The following is an 18,738-nucleotide window of genomic DNA, read 5'->3' on the forward strand; positions in this document are numbered from 1 at the left end:
CCCAACGTGGGTCAGCGCCGCCTTGACCAACGAAGACACGTCTTGATGGGTTTAAGGAAGTCGACGGGGACGTGCAATTGGGCGCTCCTTGAGCTTGGTGGCGGCGGTGATAGGGGGCAGGTTTAGAATAAATACTTTTCACTAAATTGAACATTGGTTCGGTCTAATTTTTTTTTTAAAAAAAAAACCCGAATGGCTCGGTTCTTGGTTGGACTGAAACCCGGTTTTTGCAAAACCATCGGCACGACTCGGCTAAGGTCATCGGCGCTATAGTTCCAATCAGAAGGTCTTCTGATATTTGCTTGATCTTTTTCATAACATTTTAGTTCCAATCAGGAGATTAAGCTCTCCTTCAAAACGGAGGCAAATAAATCAAAATCATTTAGCCTCCAAAATGTTATATAATGCATATGATTAGGACAATTAAAGTGTATCTCCATGGAAAATATAGCAGAGCAAAATGGCTTGTTTATCAACGCTGTAGAAGCTACTAAATTCCTCAAAATCAACATAGTACTACACAACTGTTCAGAAAATGTTATAATGTTTACCAGGCGATCTTTGGCCTAAGTTCTGCTCGATCACAAGTGATTGGACGGCCAACCAATTTGTGTTGCTGTATGTCTTGCGGAACAATCATTGGACCACGGTGAATAACCCACAACAGTCGGCAACTGCAAGACATAACAGAGTTTAGACAGTATACGAACTTCGAGTGTTGTATGTTGGATGATGAAAGTCCCACATCGGTTAATTTAGGAAATGGTCATGGGTTTATAATCTAAGAATACACTCTCCATTGGTATGAGGCCTTTTGGGAAGCCCAAAGCAAAGCCATGAGAGCTTATGCTCAAAGTGGACAATATCATACCATTGTGGAGAGTCGTGTTCGTCTAACATGGTATCAGAGCCATGCCCTAAACTTAGCCGTGTCAATAGATTGACAAATTCTTAAATGTCGAACAAAGGACTCCAAAAGGAGTCAAGCCTCCTCGAAGGTACGAAGGCAGTCAAAAATGACTAAGACTCCAAAGGAGTCGAGCCTCGATTAAGGGGAGGCGTGCTTTGTTCGAGGGGAGGTGTTGGATGATGAAAGTCCCACCTCGGTTAATTTAGGGAATGGTCATGGGTTTATAATCTAAGAATACACTCTCCATTGGTATGAGGCCTTTTGGGAAGCCCAAAGCAAAGCCATGAGAGCTTATGCTCAAAGTGGACAATATCATACCATTGTGGAGAGTCGTGTTCGTCTAACATGGTATCAGAGCAACAATCACCAAAAAAAAAAAAAAGAGGAAGCACTAAGTGTTCGTCTAACATTGTACTCGTACTCGTGTTCGATTTTGTTATCCAAATTGAATCTGTCAAGTTTGAACACTATATATCACGATATTTTCTTCTATATACACGTGTCCAGACCAGCTAGCGCATACTTTGTCGAGATTTGTCGAGATAACTAGTATGAGAGAAAAAAAACTTGAGTACCTTGTAAGCATTAAGCTGAACAACTCCCGTTTAAGTTTTTCAGGGTTTCATTTGTACGGGGCAAATAGGATGGACGAATTATGGCCGCCAAACCCAAAGGAGTTAGACAGTGCGACCTTGATTTCCAATCTTTCTTTCTTTGGGCCCACGAGTACATTTGTGTCCTGTAGCAATTTGTTGCCATGGAGTATGTTAAGGACCAAAAAGAGTTCGAACATATTCCATAATCGTGTAATAGATTGATCAGAACAAGCCACATACCACGCCCACATCTGGGTTTTCTAAGTTAATATTTGGATGGATCCATCCTGTTCTTATGGCCTGTACCATGAAGTAATCTCACATCAGCAACGTCACCATGATTGGTGAAGTGAAAAATGTAATTGGAACAACATATTTATTACTCGTGCCAAGGTAAAATTGTATATAAAAATCGGGAATGCATATCATGAATGAACTTTTCAACAGCCTTGTTCATGATATGGATAATCTGGCACATGAAGAAACTAAATTTGAGAAGTTTCCATCATTCAATTTTAATTATCACGTTTGATAAATCTCACCTGTATGGTGGCAACAGCCTCGACAGCACCTGCCGCCCCTAGTAGGTGACCAACCATAGACTTTGTGGAGTTCACTCTTAACTGCAAAATCATTGATATGTCGAGCATGCGGTCACCTTTACGTTAGACAGAAGTAAAAACTGTAATTGCATGGTTAATTACCTCACGGTTCTTGTCAAAACAATGTACGAGAGCTTGATATTCTTTAATGTCTTCACCTGGTGAAGATGCTGCATGTGCATTTACGTAATTCACATCTTCCTTGGATACTCCAGACTGAGCTAATGCCTTCTCAATGCAGAGAAAAATACCGGCCCCTGTATAAGATGCATATTGAGCATAATACAAGCTTTAGCCAGTGAATCTGTGATGTAGCCTTTAGTTGAAAAAATTATGGCGATATACTCATGGCATTGATTCCGAACTATCTGTAAAGATGTTACATCACACAGAAATTGATACATATTCAAGAAGACATTATTCAAATCATGGTTTTGTAAGACGGTAGTTGGTTTCTCCAAATAAAATATTTGAGATGGCAGCAACAGTATAAATGCAGTGTATTAAAATGGAGTTCTAGTTCCACAAGCAAAGGAAACCTAACATTAAGAGAAGTGAAGACTCGATTAACTCCACCCACGTCTAGATAAGAAACATCTACGAATGATCTAAAGTTGAGATCATTAGGAAAGAATGAAACCTGTTTTTTATGCCAAACAAAATTACATCAAAACAAGTAAAGACGTCAGTCATATGTACTACAATTGAAGAGTACAACTCTAGGTAAAAATTGTACAAATTTTCAGGGAACATTGGAAGCGGTCTTCACTGTGCCAAGGACAAGAATGGGAGGAAGTACAGGAGAGGAATGAAAGGGGCTGAATGATCTCCAATGGTCCGATACCTTAGAAAATTCAAACGGCTTCATTGAGGAGATGAGAAATCAGAGGGACAAAATAAGTCGTGAAATTCTAGAAGTGATCCACAAGGAGTGCTCGTTACGAGGTAAAAATCCAGGCACTAACGGTAATTGGAAAGGGAAGAAAATACCTCTCCACTATATGACATCATCTGGATAAAGCAAAAAAAAAAAAAAAAAAGGAATCCAATTCTGAACTGCAGGTTTCAAATAGTAATTCCCTTGGCAAACAGGTATACAATTTGAAATTTTGAAATATTTCGGTTAACGATTACGTCCAACACGGCTCACAGCAAAATCACACGTTCTTCCTTTTCTCTAGCATTCCTGAAGTTAAAATTCCAACAAACTCTATCATTAGACGTGAGCTGATCAGAGTCTTAGGAATTGACCAGCAAAGATGCCTTCCAAAATCCTTAACTGCCGTTCACCACATGAGTTGAATTACTAAAGACGAAATCCTTCAGCTTGGCTATATAAGATCACGGGCTTTTAATACTAGCGTTGAGCGCAAACACCAATGGACCAATCTACTCATCCTTCCATACCACTACTGCTTTCCCTCTCTGTCAACTTGCTAATGGTGAATTATTTTTCTACTCTGAACAACCACCTGTCTGGATTTCCCCCACTGAAGATGGAAATTTCCAAGCATTACACAAAGTGGTTCTCTATCAAACCTTTTAGTTCCTTCTATTTCTTTCTTCCCTCCTAAAGAATCGATGATGTAGCTTCCATCACACTTTTTTTCCTCCACTTCTATACAATGTTACTTATCAACTATGATGCACTCCAACTTTCTCCATCACTCTCCCTGAGTTCGTCTCCATGAATTGTTGGATCTCCTCCCTCGTCTATAACACATTTTATACACCTATAATCTTCTCTATAATGACAGAGCCTCAAATAGACTTCCAATTTCTTAATAGCTACCGTGCTCTAGTGATCCAGCTCCAACACCACTTTCATATCATAGTGGAATTATCATTAAGAAGAAAACAAATAACCAGAAAAGGACACAGAAATGTACTAGACAGCTCCTCTATCTCTTCATCTTCCTGCTCAACTTTGGAAGTTTCCCTAACTTAGACCCTCCCCCCTTCTCCCATCCAAATCCAGCATTGTATACAAAATTCTGGTTTCAAAAATTAAGAGACAGCGAGTCAAGGAGGGTTTAATAATCTCTTTATAAGGATTCCTGATAAAAATATCCCTTTCAAACATTTATGCCCAAAGCAAGGAAGAGAAAATACAGAGATATACATAGAGGAAGCCAACCAATCCTATTAAAGATCATCTTACAGACCCAGTAGATCAAAACTGAGACCAGGAGAGACAGAAACTGATGAAGACACCCCAAGAAGCAAAAAAAAAAAAAAAGAAGAAGAAGAAAAATGCTAGTCACTAATTTGCAAGATAAACAGCTAATCTTTAGAACCTCAAGCTTAGTGTCCACACTACTGCAACTGTAGCAATTTCCACCATCGCAAGCATACGTATCTGCACCATCTTGCAGGTAGCTATCCTTGGCTATATGCCCTGTTCTCCCTCCACTTAAATCAAGCACCACCACTGCCAACACCATGTAACTCCCGTGCTCACCTCTATGTAACTACCTCGGTCAATGCCACCACCATTAAACCTATATCCTCCACCACCACCACATCTTTCTCTTCCACCACCTCTTGTTACTTCCACCTTCGTACCTACCTCTCTTCTACTGCCTTGACCCTTGCCTCCTTGGCTGCTTAGCACAGATCACTTGCCCAGACCAATGACATCAACAGCCTTATAACAACCATCACATTTTGCCTCAATCACAAGTTCCACATCTTGTTGAACCCCAGGATTGCAAAATGCTTCTACTCTGATGGAAGATTGGTGGGCAAAAAGATCCACGACTCTTGGCTCAAATAAGGCAGTAGAATAGTCATATTCCCTATTGCTCACTGGACCACCTTGCATTCTCACTCACCCTCAATTCCCGATCTCTAGCCACTCAACAATGACAAGACCCTAAGACTTCTCTCTTTACTCAGTCTCAATAGCTCGAGAAAGGCTTACGCTTTTCAAAATTATCTCAATATTTGATCTCAGGAAATTGGAAGTGAGCTTAAAAGAACAATTTAGTGACTTACAAACTCTATTGAACCATAACTAGTTCCACTAGAAGTAGTTTGTTACAACTCTGCACATTTCTAAACTCAGTAGTTCCTTCGGGAAGAAAACATTCACCATAACAATCACAACTAAGAGATATAGAGAAGATTGTATTATCCATCAGTTAATCATTCCTATTTCATGTAAAACCTTATACTGCAAAATACAGGACGCATGCATTACAAAACCTTTATGACCTTCGAACAGTACATATTTCTGATTTTTAACTGTAAAATCTGAGGGACCTCTGGGAGAGGAGAAAAGGAATCGGCGATTGATTAAAAACTAAACAGTTGAAAGATTAAACAATGAAGAGTAACATCAGTATTGACATTAAGTTGTATAATGTCTTATATTGAAAAATACTTGGATTATTCCAGTAATATTTTCGACAATATTTATGACATGTAGGAGTGGGGATTTAACCTATGCTCATGTTGGCATAGCATTCTCATGATATTATTTTTGTAGAAGAATAGAATTTGAAAAACTAATAATGAAATTACAATTTAAAACAATTATTAATTTTTTATCCAAAACGCATGATTTTAAGAGGAATGAGATGCCAGAGAATCAAGGATGCCTAAGCATCCTTTGAAATCCGTTCTTGACTTTTCAAATAGGTCACTAAACTTTTAATTTTGAATCCAATAGGTACCCAACATATTTAACACTTATTAACATTAAGGAATCTACAAGACATAAAATTGTTTGATAGGACATTGTACTTTTGATTTTGTGTCCAATACATTTGTGAATTTTAAAAAGTATTTAATAGGTCAAGGAACTATTAGATACAAAACTGAAAATCTCATGACTTATCAGATAAAATCAAAAGTTCATGAACTTACTAGGCATTTTAAGAGATCTATTAGACACAAAATTGAAAATTCATGAACCAAACATTTTTTTTAAGTTTACAGTGAAACATGGAAGTTCAGGACTGAACTTTAAATTGAATCAATTTGATACAAACCTAATGAAAATGAATTAAAAAATAAATAAATAAAAGAATAAAAACTTTCAAAGACCAGTGAGCAGTCTCTGCAACTATTTTATATATACCCTCCCAAACACAGGTTCTGCTTCGAGTTCAAGAGGAATAACAGAAAATCCTTTGCGAAAAGTAAAAATGACACAATTACTCTAAAGTAACTCTAGTCCAATAATAAAATAAATATTCTGATAACTCCGAGGAAATGTGGTACAGGAGTTTCTCACAGGAATTTCTTACAAAACCAAAATTTAGTTTAAATAGAAGATATATCTTTTAAACATATTTTTGTTTCTCTTTGCTACTGAAGTAAATATTTAAATATTCTAGTAGAAAAATGCTTATTCTTCTCTGATAAATATGTATATATATCCCCATGCCTATAATATTTTAATAGTGTAAATATTTATGATTCTGAAATCATATTGATTTTAATCAATAATGGAGATAAGTAATCTACTTTAAAATTAAAGCCATGAAATAATTGATTTAAACATTAGCTAATTATTAAAGAATACCTCGCATCTCCTGCCATATCATAGAAAAGTGTACCAATCCGGAAAAATAATCAAGATCCTTTAACATGGTGCTATTCCATAATTTAAAATTGTAATAATAGTCAATTAATTTCACGGTTAATGATAGAGGATTACCATCAGGGTGTGGTTCGATCACGTGATAAGCATCACACGTGAAACTTCCACCAAGAAATTCTGCATAGATTTGGGCACCTCGTTGCTGCCATTGTGAAATCAGGAAATAGCAAATTATCTAAGATATTTTACAACAAATAGATGCGTACAGTTCAGCAAGATTATGAAACATTATGAAAAAGATAACGTTGGAAAATATAATATGGGGCAAAGATGAGAAATGCGGCAAAGCCTTGGGCAAAAGGATGATCCACCGTAACAGGTGATGTTGCTCTTTATAGGACTAGTAGCTAAGGAGAAAAAAACACAATTGAAATGGTAGTTAAAAATAAATACACTAACCATACCTTAGCGTGTTCTAATTCTTCTAGAAGCAAAACTCCAGCTCCCTCCCCCATAACAAATCCATCACGATTCTATATAAAAAAAATGTTAAGCATCAAAATCGGAGTAGCAAGGTACACCACAGCAACAAACAGAAATTATTATATTTTCCTATCAAGAAAAATTGCATCCAGAAATTATTGTTATTGTTATTATTATTATTAGTTATTTATTTTGTAAAAGAATCCTGTAATGATTTATCCACCTCTTTGCAAGATTTAAGTTTTTTAGATAAGAACACCCAGGTTTAGACATTCCGTCTTCAAGGTCAATGCTTTTATTTATTCATGACCACAGTTTTTGTGTACTGAAAAACTAAGATTTGCACAATCAGTAAAGTAAACAAAAAATGAAGCTGACGTTACAATATCCCAAGGCCGTGAAGCTTTGGTAGGATCACTGTTCCTTTGTGAAAGCGTATTGCAAGCAACAAAACCTCCCAAACCTAGAAACAGTAAAAGAAAACAGATTCACTCCAAATATTTCAAGCAGAAAGAACTAAAATTTAATTAACATAATAAATAGAAGAAATACCAATGGGTATGATTGCTGAATCTGAACCTCCGCAGAGCATTACATCCTGCACATAACAATCAGAAACTATGTAGTAACAATTTTAACATTTAAATTGCTACTTTTCTATATTACTTCTTTAAAAAATAAACTAAGCTGGTGCCTCCAATTAAACTCCATAAAAAAGTATATTTATCCGAATATTATTCTTACATGAAACAAGAACAAGGTAAAGCACATGGAATACTTCAGTTGATTTGAGAATTGATGTCAAGAAAACATAGGATTCGTTTAGTACTAATATGAAACACTTTTCTCTAGCACTTCTGGGAGAAGAAAACACTGAAGTACTCGTTTGCTTATAGATGTTAAACCACTTATTTGCTTTACTTATGTAGGAGGAGATTGAATAGCAGCAATGAAGGAGATCACATATTGTGCTGACTAAGGGCTAAAAGTCTATACATAGAGACAGTTGGGGAAAAACAAACAAGAGGCTTTTAGTGTGTAGCTAGAGAAAGGGAGGGAAGACAGGAAAAGGATATGCTGTGAATTTGTGGGACTAGAGTGTCTACTTTAGAATCTAGTAGAGTTTCGAAGCCTCTTGAGTGACCAGTACTTTGTAATCCCCATATTTTCCAAAATATTCTGTAGAAGTTTCTCTTCGGAGCCTATCAACTTGCTTCCTCCGAGGCACTTTCAAATGTTTTTGAAATGTTCAAACATACTAGTCAAACTTCACAAAAAAAAAAAAAAAAAGATGCACAATGAAAAGTAATTTTACTTTCCTTGGTAGGATATTGGAACTATGGCAAAACACTAGTAGTCAAGTAAGTTGTACCCAGAGAAAGAGAAAAGGAGGAAACTACATCAATACACTCTTTAGTTTCTGAGCAAGATATGACTTACAGCTTCGCCTCTAATTATGTGATTAGCTGCATTTAGTATACAAAAGTTGCTCGTAGCACAGGCAGTAGAAATTGAATAGTTTGGGCCCATCCATCCCTACATTTTCAGAATAATTATTTCACAACAATGTCAAAGAAATCAATAGCTCCAATACCTTTATTTTATTTTATTTTTTTATTTTTTTTTTGTACTGTGTCCATAAAAAGGATCAACTGACCAGATCCATAGCTAGCATGGCAGAACCCATATTTGTCGTAGCAAATGGAACACAGAAAGGATTCATCTTCTTGTATGAAATTCGCAGTGCTTCAATTGCATCATTAAAGACCTATTCAATATGTGTTAATTGGAAGAAGTTCTGATAACAACAATAATAACGATGAATTAAATTAACAACAAAAAAAGTGAAGCTGTTTTTTTTTTCTGTCCCATATGAGTAAAGTCCTTCGTTATCCTGTAGGATATTTCAATAAAAATCTATATAAGGATTAAGATACCAAAACTTACAGGTCACAGTTCTATAACAAGTAATATTTTTCCAACATAAAGAACATAGGTAAAATTACAGCTTGGTTACATATTTCCCTCCAAATCACTCCCCTGGCTTCAAGCAAAGAATTAGGGATTACCTTCATGCCTCCCATTGCTGAACCAATCAGTACTCCACATTTAGTTTTATCCAACTCTTCCATAAGCTCTTTTGTAATTCCACCATCCTCCAGGGCTTTTTTGCCAGCAGTAAGCGCGTAAAGCATAAATTTGTCCATTCTCCTAGAGAACTTTGGTGCGACCCATCCATCAGTGGAGAAAGTCTTAATCTCGCCAGCAATTCTCTGAAAAAGAGAAGAATCAAAATTCAGACCAACAAATGAACAACAATGGTTTCAGAATTTTTTCGAGTAATGTATATTTACCGTGGGGAATTGGGAACAATCAAATGCCTCTATCTCACTAATTCCACTGACACCCTCAAGCAAATTGTTGTAGAAGACGTCAAGATCATGCCCCAAAGGCGTCACCACACCCATTCCAGTGACAACTACTCTTCTTTGTTTTGTATGGTGTTTCTTTTTGGTTCTCACATCTTCAGCTGGATGAACAGCTATGGCGACGGTCTCACCTGGGATTTAAATAAAATGACAATACAATATTGGGGTTCAGTGTTCATTTCATTTTTTTCACAGAATATTCCACACGTCCCTGTTTCTACTAAATAAAGTTTTTCAGGTCCAATGAAGTCAGAATCCTACAGGAAAAACAAATTCAAATTATAAACAGAACTTGTACCAACTTTTTAGGACCATTGAAACCTCATAATTGCAGGACCAAGAAACAACAAGCTTCAGTACATTGGTGATAGATATACAAACTCCAGAATGAGGTAATTACCAAGATAAGCTTGACAAAACTATTTATGTTGAGGACAGAGAATATGTACACTGGTCACACAACCCAAGAGAATATAGGTTTTGGGTTTGAGACATGAGTGAGGCAACTTAACTATATCGAAGTCAGGTTTGGGAGTGCACTTCGTGTGACTCAAAAAAAAAAAAAAAAAAAAAAAAAAAAAAAAAAAATTGATGTGANNGAGTTGGGTCAGAGACAAATAACAAAGGCTACAACCTTACAACGTAATAAATGGATTCAGCAGCGGTGGAAACACATAAATGCAACTTAATTCAATAAAACCCGTTCTACCGATGAGGTTGAAAGGCAGAAAATAGAGATGAATCTGAATCGAGAGCCAAACAGATATAAAGAACTCGAGGAACACCAGATTCTTCCCAAGAAATTCCTAAATTAATCTTATTATCCCCTCCTTTAACAGTTCTTTTGAGAAATCGGCAGTAGAATTATGAAAACAAAAGCTAAAGGTTCCAGTCAAGTATAGCGAAAAGCCGGAAGCAGCAAGCCAAACAAGCAGATTCGAATCAGTACGCAAAGAAGATACTAATTCCAAAGCTCGATACAAACTCCATAAACCATCAATGAAGCGCCACAGAACAGGTAAAAAAGATCGAAACAAAAACCCGCGAATGATAATAGAAAAACTCAATCACCTGAACGCAAAGCCCGATTCGCACGCCTATGCCGGCGGTTGGCGGGGAGAGTCTTAGGTCCAAAAAGTGAGGAGAAGCCATTGTTACCTAAGGAGGAGAAAGAAGAAAGAGAAAAGCCACTGTTACAGTAGTCATCGCAAGGCTCGAAAGCGAGGCAGGAGTTCATGAGGTCATGAATATTGAATCCACGGAAGGAAGAAATCAATCCAGCATTGAATTGGGAGCTAAAACTGCAACATTTGGACAGCGCCTTCCTCTTAGAGGTGGATGTCGATCTCTTGGAAGAATGACGGATAGGGGCATTGAAGGAATGGTCCTTGAAGCAACTAGCGGACATGCAAGCGGCTACAAGCCAAGTACAAAGAGGAGATGCAACAGCAAAAGCAGCCATGGAAGGAATGAAGAAGAAGAAGAAGAAGCAGCAGCAGCAGAAGAAGAAGAAGAAGAGATAATTACAGAAGTGGTGGCGCAGTGAGTAAGAGATTGATTGAAGGTTGCATTTGATTTCTTCGTGGTTGTCTCAGAAAGCGTTGAAAGTGATGAGAAGAAGACGCCAAGTATCGGCTTCCAGCAATCTGAGTCGTCTGAGGAAGAGAACGACAGGTGCTCTTCTCTGCAATCTCTCTCCCCTTCTCTCTCTTCCGCTTCGCTCTTTCTCTCTCTAAACAAATGAAATCAACAGGAAGAAGATGCGCTACACAAAATTATGAAGATCTGTGACCAGAAATATTTTTCATTTCTTTTCATTTTTTAATTAAATTATTTTATTTATTTATTTATTTATTTATTCATCCATTTTTTTTTTTTTTATTATTTAGAAAGAAAAAAAAAAACAGAGATAATCCAATGAAAATTAAAATGCTGGCCACGTGGTGGAGCGGAGCTTTTTTCAAGTTTTGTCACATTTCAGGCGTTTTTAAATATATATATATATATTTTATTATTTAATATATCACGTATATATATATATATAATAATAATAATTTTTTAAATATTATTAAAAATATAAAAAACATGACACCAACCTAGTTTAATATGGGTGTCATTGTGTGATGTCTCATATTGGTTGGAGAGAAAAACAAACTAGGTGTGGAAACCTTCTGCGTTTTAAAGCCGGTAGAGAAAGCCCAAAGAAGATAATATCTAATAGTTGTGAATATGGGCCGTTACATGTTGTCTTAGTTATTTTTTTTATTATTATTATTATTATTATCTTGATATCTTTACTTAGCAAGTAATGTGAACAAAAATAGAAGGTTATTTATTATAAATTAAATGAATTTGGAAGAAAAATTCTAAAATACTTCTTTTATGTTTCTAATTAATTAAAATATATCGACTATATGGTAATGTAATTTTTAATTAAAATAACCCTAATTTTTAAAAATTAATGGAAGGTTAATTATTGAGAAGGATTAAAATCAAATTTTATCAACTAAATAAATATAATATAATTTTTATTTTGTTTTTATTTAATATAGTTTTTATTACCAGGACCATTATTAATGTAAACATTGTCAAAATTTCTTATTAATGGTGCTGATTAATAATTAAGCGAAATTTAATAGTACTTAGGTCACATCAGTTCTCATATTTTAGTTAATTTAATTAATAAAAAAACATTTAATAATATTTGTAATAAATGTCGTTGAATTAATTTAGGTAATTAAACAACATGACATGTTAATAATGAAAGTGAATAAATAATATTTCAAAAATATTTTATAATTATGATAGTTAATAATGAATTAAATCATCCAAATTAATTAATTATAGTTATTGGAAAAATAAGTCTTATACTCGATTAATTTAAATAATTATAATTATATTTTGTACCCTAGTAATCTAAAAAAACTGGTCCTTAATCTATTGGTTAATTCTCAATTCAGTTCTTAATTTTTAAAAATTTAATATTTGCCCCAATTAGTTTTAAATCTCTTTAAATCTCAATTTTACTAAAAATGTAATAAAATTTATGAATTGGAAAACCCTTAAATTAATGTTTTACCGTTAAATTATTTTTACAGTCGTAATATACTCTTTTATCTGTTATGGGATCAAAAGTTATGGTCACGTAGGCAGAATTCAAATATCATACTCGCTTTATTTGAGTTGTGTTCATGTAGGCAGAAGTCCCTTATTTCTCTCGTGTTTAGTTAATATTGTTTGTGGTAGAAAATTCGAACATTAGACTTCCTGATTGATGGTATATACTTTTGTTGAGATAGGTTCGGGTTGACAAAACACTTTTATCTCGATTATTTTCAAATTTTTTAATTTTTAAAAATATTAATTTTATAGTATTATTATATTCATCTTATTTTGATTATTGGCCAAGCATTTCCTATCCAATTGGGTGGGCCCATCGGTCCACCCAACTCCCACCGGCAATGGCTTTCGCTCGCCTATTTACCTAAATCCTTGCTATCATTTTACATGGTTGTGGTTCCTTTTTTATGACCTAATTCTATGTTCATGAATGTTTCTAGTAAAGTTCGGGCTCGAGTATTTTGGTTAGATGAACACGACTCTCCACAATGGTATGATATTGTCCACTTTGAGCATGAGCTCTCATGGCTTTGCTTTGAGCCCAAAATGCCTCATACCAATGAAGTTAGTATTCCTCACTTATAAACCCATGATCATTTCCTAAATTAGCTGATGTAGGACTTTCATCATCCAACTGGGTTTTGCTCACGTCTCGAATGAATTCAAGGACATATTCGAAGAAATTCTGACCGTCAGTAGGAATGGGTTGTGGATTACGAACAGCTATAATGGCTGAACCTAATAAGATAGCAATTACAACCCAATAAGTAATAAGTACTTGGGCATGTACTTGGAAACCTCCTATTTGCCAATACAAATGTTGGCCGACTTCCACACCAGATATATCGTATAACCCTTTTTGTGTGTTGATAGAACATAATAGAATATTAATATTGCCCTTTGGAGTCGAACTCGTGAGCCCATGGACGAGCATTTAGAGACAAATCTTTAGCTTAGTGGGCTTTTTTATTTAAAGAAAAGCCCATTTATCAATGATCAAAAGGCTTCCTAGCTATTTAGGTGCGATGTACAGTCACGATTGTTCTCATATATCAATTCCTTGTTGTATTTTGAATTTATTATTTTTTATTGTAAAGGTCTCACAAACTCATTTTCAATTTATAATAATTTTGAACAATACCCATTTGTAATTATATTTTGATTTGTGTTTTAATTTGGGTGTTGTTTGGTTTAATTTGATTTAAATTTTACCTTTTTTTTATCTTTTATTTTATTTACTTTCGTCTTGTCTTTTTAATAAAATAAATACATGCAAAACACGTGGCTATTTATAATTTTTTATTCAAAAAATTGCCCACGTGTCCCCTAGTACAAAAACCGGATGCCGGAAGTGCCGGCTCATCCCGGTCTCTCTTTTTCCTATGGTCCCGCGACTGTGTGCTTATTATTCACCGTTTAAGATGATTCTTATATTTTTTTTTTAATTTATATCTTTATTTGAATTTGTTTAATATTTTTAAAAAACAAAATCATAAAAGCCACTTAGGTTCTGTTGTCACTCAATCTCGTTCTTACTTAAGTATCTAAATGACTTCCAAGATTTTTGACCATTTGTTTCCATGCATATTTTATGAAACTCTTTAATGTAGATCGTCAAATCAACTTCCTTTTAAACAATATGAACTAGACTAAGCCATATACAGAATAATTACGGAGCTTTGGTCGAGACCCACGTGGGTCAGCCAATCGTCATCATTTAGAGTCCGTAAATTTGGGTCGGTCACAATGGACTTTGACCTCTTCTTTCTCATGTTTTGTCTTCAAATCTCTAAGATTCTTTTCTTGACCAAACTATCTAGATTCACGACCAAAAAATTAAATATTTTAATTTATCTACAAAGAAAAATACAAACTTTTGAAGAAGAAAAAAAAACAGAGAAAATTCTTCTTTTAAATTTAATTATGACCAATTTGCCCATTACCAACTTTTATTTAAAGCACGTGCCTTTTATTATTTTATGTCCACTGAACATTCTTTTCTTTTTCTTTTCTTTTTAAATTCATTTTAAATCCACACGTGAGCTAATAGACACTTGGCTTCTACATGTTAATCCAAAAATTATTCTAATATACACAATATATTTACTTTAAAAAAAATTAATTTTTTATTACTAAACTTTCAAAATATTTATATACTTATTTTTATTTAAATCTCGATTTTAATTATTGACCTACTCGAAGCGAGCATTCAAACCGTTGCTCAAGCTTCTCAAACTAAAACGATACTTTTTTTAAATAGAGATGTCTACGGGATAAAGTGAGGACGTGAAATTCTACACGTCTTTTTCAAATTTTTATTTAAATGAAATTTTTTCACTCCAATCCCAGTCGGTCAAGGATCCCGACCCTATAAATCAAACGAACATGAGTTAATTAGATAGTTAGCTCGATTAGCACGAACACGTGAGAGATGATTTAAAGCACGTGTAAAATCAGAATCATGATGGGCCAAACCCCAAAGCTGATCCGCTGAACCCGCGTCATCCGTCTTGAAAAGTGTCCCCACGCCCACGCGGTCTGCTGGTTTCCCTTCAACGCGCCTCCGCCTTCAGTCCAAGTCCACACATTTCCTCCCTCTTTCTTCCCCATATTTATACCACTCCATTCAGCCGCAATATCCTCACTCGTACCTCACACAATTCCGCCACCATTCCCCACCGCCGCCGCCACACACGCACACACCCACCACCTTCTTATATGGCCAAGCCCTCCTCCCCTCACAAATCCGCCGCCCACACCAGAGATTCCCCTTACAAGGGGGTCCGCCGCCGGAAATGGGGCAAATTCGTCTCTGAAATTCGTCTCCCCAATAGCCGCGAACGGATCTGGTTAGGCTCCTATGATTCCGCCGACAAGGCGGCGCGTGCTTTCGATGCTGCCCTTTTTTGTCTACGTGGCCGCTCCGCTCGCTTCAATTTCCCTAACAACCCACCGGATATTCCCGGTGCTACTCTGCTTTCCCGAGCAGAGATTCAAACCGTCGCCGCCCAATTCGCCAACTCCGACCCATCTCCCTCAACGGCATATTCCCAACCCATCGTCGATTCGCCGTCGCCGTCGGTAGCTTCGGAATTAACAACCTCCGTAACAGAGTGTGATGAAATATCATCGTTTTTGGATTTTCACACCAATATGGGATTGGAACCGGAGAATTACGGGTCGGAGTTCGGGTCTTTTCTGCCCGAGTATAACCCGTTTTTGGATGAAATATTCAATTCTTCTACAGCTCCTTGTTTTGATTATGGAGATGAGAATTTTGACGCCATGACCACTCATCAGGATTCGTTTCTGTGGAATTTCTGAAGAAAAAAACAGAGTTCTGAGGGTTTTTAGTTTCAGAGCTTTGGGTTTTTGGCGGCTCCGACCTCTTAAAATTTAGTAGCTTTCGAGATGTTTCTTGTCGGAAGATTGATGGACCCAACATTTTTTAGCTCGGCCATTGATTCTTCTATCCTCATTGTTCCAAATGTGTAAACAATTGTAGTGGTAAATGGTAATTATTGTTTGTAAAAAAAATAAAAATTATGTTCTTTTTAGTAAAAAGGATTTGAATTATTGGTAAAAAAAATTGTTGGACACTTTCTATTGCCCCCATAGTGAGTGGTGCAGATTCAAAGATGCCACCTCCGGAAGGTTTGAGGTTCTATACCAACTTAAGGGTCTTGAATTATAGACATGATTGGTGCGTTGCTACGACCCGTGTGTATAGAGATTGTTTGGAAATGAACGCATGATGGGTCACCGTTGATGATCTATTAAGGCCCTTTAAATTCAAGGGGATAGTGTCGTTTCATAGTGGAGATTTTGAAGGCGATCTTATGCCATGTCGTCTTTCTGTTCATAAAACCTGGGCAAACTTGTCGCACCTATAAATAAATCATTAGAATTTCTCGTTTAAAGATATAGCAAGTTTTTCACTATATAATGACTAAAACGAAGAACCGACGACGATGAAGTAGTAGGGGCAGATCTAAACGAAAAAATTCTTAGCTCATGCCATGAAGATCTATATGAAAAGATAGTTTTGTTGATGCATTCCTCTCGAGTGCATCATATTTTTAATTGGTTTATTTCTATTGCATTTTTTATAATTTTCATAAAACTTTTGTAGAAAAATAGTTTTAATTAAAAAATATATTTTTTTGGTTACAATTTTTTTAAAAAGTGATTTTATAATCACAAATATTCTTTGTTATCCTATGCCTTAAAAGTGATTCTAATATTAAATTAAAATAAAGTGATTTTATAGTGATTCTTTAAAATCACTTTTCAAATAATAATAATAATAATAATTTTTTAAAAAATGTTTAAAACTAATTGACCCAAATAAAGGATGTTGGGCCGGGGCTTAATGGGCCGATCCAAAACTCAATTGGTCGGTGCTACAGGCCCAAGTTTATGGGGTTACGCTATAACTTTTTCTACTCTATTTTCACGTCCCTATTGCGAAGGCATGGGATTTTTTCAAAAAATATCCTTAAATTTAATATTTTATTAAAAAATATCATTAAACTTTCAAAGGTCGGGGACTCTACAAATATTGGTTGTTTCGAATGATAAATATGGATTGGTGATGGTCATGGCCAACAACACAATAAAACGTGATGTTGTTGAGGTGAGTACGAACCAACGATACTATTGGTTTGCATCGTGGTGGACGACGCTTTCTACTGCTTCACCATCAACAACTTTCAATGCTCAAAAAATTTGAGCGTTCGAGTGCAAGTTTGTTTGGTGGAGAGAGATCGTTTTAAAGAAGGTTTAGATTGAAGAGAGGGAGAGACTAGGGATCGAGCTACCGATATCGATTAAACAAGTTTATAAACCTTATGAATAATCGACCAAATTACTTAATCCAACTCAACCATTGTGTAACAAATTTCAAAGTCTAAGGATATATTCGTAATTTGCATAATTTATTGTGATTTTTTAATTAAGAGAATAATATTATATAAAAAAAATGAATCAAAAGGTTTGACTAATTGTGCATACATCAATGAGATCTTTTTCTCTCCCAAAATATTGGTAAACTTTTTTATTTTTTTTTTTAATTTCCTTATATTTAATTTTAATTTCCTTCAATTATTTTATTAATTAAATTAATTTCTTCGGGAATAAGACATTTTGCTAATTCTTAATTTATCGTTAAATTTTAATTTTAGAAACGTGAGAATAATAATAAATAAACTAAAAATAATGAGAAACGAATACATAAATAAATGAAGACTATATTCAATGTGACGTTCAAATAGGGTCAAAATCGTCCATAAAAATTAAAGTAGAGAAAACGAAAGTAGCGAGGTGTCACGCGGGGGTTGGATAATGGAATTTTGGAAATTAGTAAGGATAGAAGCGTAATTTCGAACGAATAAGGACACAACGGTAATTAGGAACCAGAGGGCTCCAGTTCCGACCTGTCGTATTCGATGCCGAAGAATATGGGGCCTCCCTTTTAATAGCAGTGGGCTCTGGACGATGTGTCGCTTAGCCCATTCACAGTGGTCTGAGTAATCGCCTTCCATTATTGTCGTCGGGTTTGACGATGTGGGACGGTTCCACTACAGACGCTCCATTGAACAACACCTGTACTCACACCTCCGATTCGCGACACGTGCCGCACATCCTGTTAAAACAAACCGAATCTCATTGTGGGTCCACCCTTTAAAATAAAAGGAAGTCATAATCATTGGACAATGACATCATGAAAATAATTGCCACCTTGAAAACTACTTTTTATTATTTTATTATTTTATTATTTTTTATTCTTCAAATTTTAAATATATATATATTTTTTTACTTCCCGTAATTACTTCTAATTATTTTAATTATTATTGGTTATTTTAGATTGGGACCATCTCTTATGAAATGGGTTTATTATGAAATGCACATGTAATTTCAAGACCATAATATTCTATAAAATATTCCCAAATCAAATATGCTCTTAAAATAAAATAATATTTGGATTTGGGACTATTATTTCCAATAAAATAAACACACCAACTTTATTTATCTTATCTTATTCTGATTC

At 35.3% G+C, this 18,738-nt stretch overlaps 2 protein-coding genes across 2 annotated transcripts; one reads left to right on the forward strand and one right to left on the reverse strand.

The window, feature by feature from the left end:
• Positions 1–368: 368 nt before the first annotated feature.
• On the reverse strand, positions 369–11,333 carry LOC111466673 (3-oxoacyl-[acyl-carrier-protein] synthase II, chloroplastic-like). The gene is made up of 14 exons (XM_023111390.1): positions 10,641–11,333; positions 9,495–9,700; positions 9,210–9,413; positions 8,798–8,908; positions 8,581–8,676; positions 7,693–7,738; positions 7,524–7,603; positions 7,122–7,190; positions 6,775–6,859; positions 2,211–2,365; positions 2,049–2,129; positions 1,747–1,806; positions 1,486–1,649; positions 369–674 (listed from the first exon to the last, which is right to left on the reverse strand). The coding sequence occupies exons 1-13, from the start codon at positions 11,029–11,031 to the stop codon at positions 1,533–1,535; spliced, it is 1,701 nt and encodes a 566-aa protein (XP_022967158.1). The 5' UTR covers positions 11,032–11,333; the 3' UTR covers positions 369–674; positions 1,486–1,532.
• A 3,989-nt stretch (positions 11,334–15,322) lies between these two features.
• Positions 15,323–16,278, forward strand: LOC111467580 (ethylene-responsive transcription factor ERF017-like). Its single transcript, XM_023112548.1, has one exon. The coding sequence runs from the start codon at positions 15,408–15,410 to the stop codon at positions 16,011–16,013; it is 606 nt and encodes a 201-aa protein (XP_022968316.1). The 5' UTR covers positions 15,323–15,407; the 3' UTR covers positions 16,014–16,278.
• Positions 16,279–18,738: the final 2,460 nt, after the last annotated feature.

This window comes from Cucurbita maxima, unplaced genomic scaffold (assembly GCF_002738345.1).
Source record: "Cucurbita maxima cultivar Rimu unplaced genomic scaffold, Cmax_1.0 Cma_Scf00002, whole genome shotgun sequence".
Taxonomy (NCBI): Eukaryota; Viridiplantae; Streptophyta; class Magnoliopsida; order Cucurbitales; family Cucurbitaceae; genus Cucurbita; species Cucurbita maxima.